At 35.1% G+C, this 6,719-nt stretch overlaps 1 protein-coding gene across 1 annotated transcript; it reads right to left on the reverse strand.

Annotated features, from left to right (window-relative positions):
- Positions 1–375: 375 nt before the first annotated feature.
- Positions 376–1,016, reverse strand: LOC125196633 (uncharacterized). Its single transcript, XM_048095228.2, has one exon. The coding sequence runs from the start codon at positions 881–883 to the stop codon at positions 533–535; it is 351 nt and encodes a 116-aa protein (XP_047951185.1). The 5' UTR covers positions 884–1,016; the 3' UTR covers positions 376–532.
- Positions 1,017–6,719: the final 5,703 nt, after the last annotated feature.

Raw genomic sequence — 6,719 nt, forward strand, 5'->3', positions numbered from 1 at the left:
TGTGGATTAATTTCATGTTATGTGAGTTGTTTGGATGTATGTTTTCTTTGTTACGTGGTCGTTGTTTCTAATAAATCAACATATCGTATCGAAGAAGTTAAATGCCGTGTGAATTAATTATCTGCCCAAATTGAGAGAATTAATTCTCCGAAATCAATTTATACCTTCAATATTTGTAATCATTACACGTAATTGACATACAAATCCCATTCTGTTGTTTTTTAATTTTGATTGTTGTGGCTAGCCTATTACTTGTCCAGATATTTATCCTGATGATGCAATTAGAGGAATTTTAGTGCTAATGATGTGGTATGAGGAGTTTGTGGCTAGCCTAAACCCACTGTGGATGTTCGTCATATTTCAAAATCGCTCGTGTGTGTAAATACTATACATATTCAATAATACACGAGCTACCTTTACATCCGTACATCAGCACTATACGTTGCAAGTATAAAGAAAAAGAAATTTTGAAATCAACAAAAAAAAAGAAGAAACAAAAAATAGATCCCGAAAAATGCATTCCGTTTTGAGATCAGTCAGCGGCATCGTGGCCGCCGCCAAAGATGGAGAGTCTGTTGTAGAGCAGGAAGAGGACGAGGATGAGAACGAAGGCGACGCCGACGGGCGATCCACTGGCGCGGTGGATGGAGTTGGGCTCGCCGGTGGAGAAGACGAAGGATCCGGTGTCGGAGGAGAGGAATTGGATGGTGAGGAGGAGAACGATGGGGATAAGGAGCATCCCCACGGGGCTCACCAGCTCCGCGATGAACTCCGTTAGCGCCTCGCCTTGGTCGCCCACCAATGTCGGCACCACCATTACCAGCAACACCACCACCGCCAGGATGGCCGCGTGCGGAGCTCCGGCGCGCTGTTCTTCTATCATAGTAGTGTTCTGATTTCTGTGTTTTTCGCTTTCTTTTTCAGTGTGTCTGTAATTCGAAATTAATATGGGATTTCAACGCTGTCTGCTTTTTCAAAATTATATTGTTTTTTACTCCTTCATAGTCGATGTTTTTATTGACGAACACTATACACGCTATTTTACTTTTTAAAATGATTATTAAGTATAGATAATAGTAATATTATTATGGCATTTGTGTTAACGCGGTGAGGGAAGTTTCCAACGCTTTGCGCAAAATATCATATCATATGTAACTATGTAAACTAACCATGATTTACAAATAAATAATCCATGAAAAGAAAGGAATTAGTCGAACCTATTCGAAGCATAAAATTAGGGGTCCATATTTATTTAGGACTGAATTTATGTTTTTAAGGACAGATGGCCCTTTTAAGGCAAAAAGAAACTACTTTGGGATCTCTATGCAATTGAGATTTGTGATATGGGACCATATCGCTCATTCTCAAAATTGTATTCTACGTATTAGTAATACAGTAGTATTTTTTTTTTATGGAACAGTCCAGTGTTTTCACTTGATTCTAGAAGATAAAAATGATGATTTGATTATATTAACAATTTATTCTTAATTAAATGTGAACCTCGCCGTTGCCGTCCATTTTAATTTAGTGATTCAAGTCTAAAATAGTCAACTTAAACTAATAGACTAATAGCGATTAGCGACAACTTATTGAAAATTTAACAATACGGGAAAATTAGCAATTTAATACTATTAAGTCAGTCGTCAATGACCCCTTTTCTGTCTCTCTCATGGTGTTTCTTTTTCTTAACGCTACTTACTTATTTCTTTCATAAATATACATAGGCTATGATCAAATAGAATAATTTTAAACGCAATAAGAGAGCATATAAGGACATTATTATTTCGTTTTTAATTTATTATAGGAAATTATTAGGACATTATTCTTTTGTTTTTAATTATTATAGGAAATTTAGATTTTGAAATGAGATAGATCATTTTAGATCGTTTAATTCATTATAAAATCAAAATTTTTTATAATGAACTAAAAACAATTATTATATTTTCTTTTGAAAGTGAACCAGGAGTATTTTTTTCATGCATTCTATTTCCTTAAAAGTCCTATTTCTATGGGTCCGTATCACCACTCTAACTCTCTTATCTCTTTGAACTTAATACTTCACTCCAAATCATATTTTAGTTTGAGCCCATTTACAAGGAAAGGATCTAAGTCCATTTCATTTATAGTAGTATCTCTTTAAACTTGTTATTCATGCACATTGATTCTCTTTTTTCTCTAACAAATACCAAAACCCCGCGCTTCTATTCGTCTTCCTTTGACATCTATACGAGTCATTCCTGCCTTCTCTTTCGCAGAAGTCGAGCAACAGCTGCCGTATAGGCAGATATAACTCTAAACACTGATTATTGAAGTTTTTAGGCAGAACTTGTGGATTAGAGGTGAGATAGGTCGACCCTCCCGCCCACCCATATACGACTCTGGATTCAATGTCTCCTAAGACCACGAATTACATGTGTTTTCCACTGTAGCTTTCACTCTCATGGTATGTAAATAATGTATTTATGGTTAAAAACACATATAGTCGTGGCTGACTGATAATGCTAATTTCATGCATCAGTTATATAGTGAAAAGCATTACATTTTGCTGGGTCTAACACGGTTTCTAAGCCAGGTGTGTGACAAAATCGCTAAATCCAGGAGATGCTGGAGGAAACGGTCTAGCGAAGAAATGAAGGAGAAGTGAGCAGAACTTAAAGAAAAGAAGGCTAGAAGAAGGGAGTCAATAGCTGAGGGCAACAAAGTCTATCTATACCTCACTGGGCCTCACTTCAACGCCTATAAATAGAGGAGCATGCAACACACAAGATCATCACTCTTTTTCGTTCACTCTTAGCTCACACACAACACACACTTGGGAAATGGGAGTTCTGAGGTAGTTTTAGGTTTCAAGGGGTCAATTCTTCAGAGAAATTCCGTCGTAACACCGTCCGCGTGAGGGCGAAGATACAATCTATTTACTTTCAATTTTTTGCACTCTATTTCGTTCGAACTTCACTTTTGGAAGTCGAATTGGCTGTTGATGTTACTCATGATCTATGCATTTCTTAGTTTTCATTATATTTGTGTTATTTCGTGTTGATCTACGCTGATCCTGCTGTTAAGAGTTTTTATTTCGGCAAGTTGCATGTTGATCTCTGTTTTTGTTACTTTGGTGCTCGATCTGGGAATTTGGCTGTAGATCTGCGGTGTTGTTGTTGATCGGGGGTTGTTGGTTGAATCTGAAGCTATGAAATGTTTCTTTTGGCTGGAGTTTGTGTCGGATGCTTGGATCCGGAGTGGATTTAGCGTCCGAGGTTGGATCTGAACAGGGGAAGTCGAGTTATGCATGGATTTTGAGTTTTCAGTTTGCTTTCTGTTTTGCTTCGTCTAGCTTTCATAGATCTGTTTAGTTCTTAATTGTTCTTCATTAAATTGTTAAAATCCAGTCTGCTCTGTTCCGATTTCGCTCATGCTGTTTCTTCTGAGTTTTTTTTTATGTAAATTGGTTGGAGAAGATGATGTCGCTGTTAGTTAGTACCTTAGTTAGTTGTTTTTCCAGCTTTTCGTCCGTACTCTGCTTTTTCAGTTATGGTCCCCACCGTCAGTTTATTTCCCAGATCTAGGTAATTAGAATAGTTTCTCAGATCTAGTGATTGTTTCGGTTCTAGTTTACGTACATGCTTTTGTTGTTTCGCCTTGATTTAGCTGTTAGCGTAGCAGTTTAAAATCCCAAGTTTAAGTTTAATTTCCTCAACCCAAAAGAAAATGCGTGGCAGCAGCCAACCCAAAAACAATTCCCAAATCCTTGAGCATGATTATTACGCATCCATCTCTGTGGGATCGATCCCTACTTCCCTGTGCTAGGTTTTAGTAAAGTGGTTGAGGGTTTTTGAAGAAGTGCTCTGTGTGTCCGACGATCGGGATCTTCCAACGACCAGTAAGTTCCTAGATCGAGTGATCTAGCGGATTTGCTGGACCTAGAAAACCTGTTATTTCTTTCTGTACACACAGTGACTACCCACACACTAGTTGTGTCCTCTTCACTGACCCAGAATCTTTACAATCTGGGGCAAAAGAAAATTTTAATAGTTGAGGGTATTGTTGGTCGTCGGCGAAGTTGAAATTTCAAAATAATCAAATTTTTTAATTTTTAGATTAGTGTAATGGACGGAGAGGATCATTTAAAATGTTAAAATGTCCAACAGTTTACATTCTAAATGTCTACACTTAGTTGTTGGGTATTTTTTGGTAAAAGATAATTATACAGAAATATAAATTATAGTGAATATAATAGAATAATTATTTTTTAAATTTGTACTATAATTATAATGAGGTGCCGTCCCGCTGGGATGGAACAGCTCGCTCCATCGAGCACAGTTAAAGATGCTCTTGTATCTAAAAAAATACTTTATCTTTTTTTAAAATAGAGACTTTTGAAACAACACAAATTTAATATAAAATTGATAAAATAAAAAAGATATAAAAAGAAAAAATGTCTTAACGAAAAATTGGTCAAATCTATAACTTCAATGATATATTTATAATTTTGTTAATATTTATAACTACATTATATCCTTAATATTTTGTCATTTGAATGTATATCATAATTTACAATGAGAGTTTCACACGAGATTTTGCCACTTTTAATTCACCAAGATATTTGAAATAGTAACAACTAACTAGTACCCGAACTAAAAACGAATAATGTCACGCCAACATTAACCCAAACTGAACAAGAGACAAATGAAACTCAGCATTAAAAACCTAAAAAAAATTATTTATAATTCACACAAATGATGTTACACAAAATGCAGAATTACCATTTTAGCCTCCATAATCGCACATGGAATAAGCGCACGCATTTTTCCTAGGGCACTCCTCAAAACAAGCCCCGCAATGCAGAGGATTATTTCTCGTATCCACGCAATTTCCCCCACAGCAAGCGAACCCGAATCCGCAAACCCGCCCACACGACCCACAGTTATGCGGGTCGTTCATGATGTCCTTGCAATACCTCTGGAAACAGCACGTGGGTCCGCCCCACGGGTTTGCATATGGATCCAAACACACAGCCGGGTCATTTGCGCACCACACAACTTTTTTCCTCCCCTTCAAGAAATTCAAGTGTGTAGGAAAATCCTTTTTGATATTTTTTTGGGCACAAACATGGGATGTTACAAGTATTATTACAAGGATGAATGTGTAGTGAAAGAAATGGCGATGATGTTGATTGAAAATTGGGCTGTTTTTTTTCAATAATTGGTTTGCTACAAGCATGGAAGAAGGAGATGATTAATGGAGTCGCATTGGAGAGACGAATTAAGATGATGTATGTAATGAAATTTGAGGAAAATTAATGGAGCTTTTTTGGATTTGAGATTTACATATAGCTTGCTTAATTAAGGATGCTCTATCACTTAGTAGTAGTTAGTACTAGTACAACTAATTAAAAAAATATTGTGGTGGTAATAATTTATTTTGAAACATGGTATTGTGTTAACCAAATTAGGTGATGATTAAATTAAAAATGTAATGTTAAGTGAGCATGCATGATGAGTGATGACTGGGATACATAACTACTTTGCGTGCATGAAGCAAAATAATATTATAAGATAATTAATTAATTTGACGACTATAAAGTCAGAGATTCCAGAGTATGTACTAACTACTCAATTTTTCTAAGGTAGTAGTAGTTTCTAATGAGATCAGCATGAATTAATCAGGACTAATGAAAATTGAATCACGACTCTTAATTCATTTTAATTCATCGATTAATTTTATCTTTCCTCTCTTCCATATTTTAATGCGAATGAATGACTGAAAAAACAACCAAGACAGAATTCGACAACATAGTGGGCTTTAATAAGTACGGTTTGTTTAGTTAAATTCAATATCTAAAGTAGAAATATTGCACATATACTATTATTTTTCCATTTCTTTAAGGTTTCTAAAATTTGATTAAAATTGTCCGAATGAAATTTTGTTTACAATGCATCATAATCACAACAAAAAATTATGAGATGTTTAAGCACTATAAAATTTTGATGGGTTTGATGAAGGCCCAATATCAAGGGAAGTCCACTTTATTCTTCAAAAAATTATCATTTTATTATTTTGTTGAAGATTTTAAACTGACTAAAATCACTTACATATATGATAGTTGTTGTTACCGAATGAAGCCTTGGGATACAATTGGTGCTGGATTGTTGTTCTATAGTGTTAAAGTGAAATGCATTCTATTCATAAGAAAGAGCCAAGACTAAAGGGATGGAAGAGCAAGTAAGAAAGTGTAAATCTCAAAAGATAGCCCCAAAAAAGTAAGAGTTTGGCTTGTTTTGCATTACCTCATGAAAAATTTCAAACTTGAGTGAGGTGGGCTGTGACATATTAAAATTATTGATTTTATCATTGTAAAAACTATGTGGGGCTAAGTTCCTGGACCACTACTATCTTGTAGCAGGGTTTTATGAAACCATATTCTTCAGTAGTGAAATTATGAAATTTATCTTTTCTATTTAATTCCTAACTATGGTTCTTAATTTATTTTATTGTTCTTCGGACGCTTAAAATATTTTAAATTATGCCTAGTATTTGATGACTCTTGAACTCAAACTTAGAATAAAACATAAATTGGAAATCCTAATACAATACAGTCGTTAAGGGGATAATCCAAAGTGAGTCTAAAATTAAATGTTTATATGTTTTAGAAATTAGTCTGATATCTACTACGCAACTTCAGGGACAATATGTAGAGTCTAGGAGACTTGTTCGACTCATCA

This window comes from Salvia hispanica, chromosome 4, assembly GCF_029641045.1.
Source record: "Salvia hispanica isolate PSC_SH4W2 chromosome 4, Shi_PSC_v1, whole genome shotgun sequence".
Classification (NCBI taxonomy): Eukaryota; Viridiplantae; Streptophyta; class Magnoliopsida; order Lamiales; family Lamiaceae; genus Salvia; species Salvia hispanica.

Coding starts and splice junctions, on each gene's coding strand:
- LOC125196633 (XM_048095228.2), bottom strand. CDS start 883: ATGATAGAAGAACAGCGCGCCGGAGCTCCGCACGCGGCCATCCTGGCG.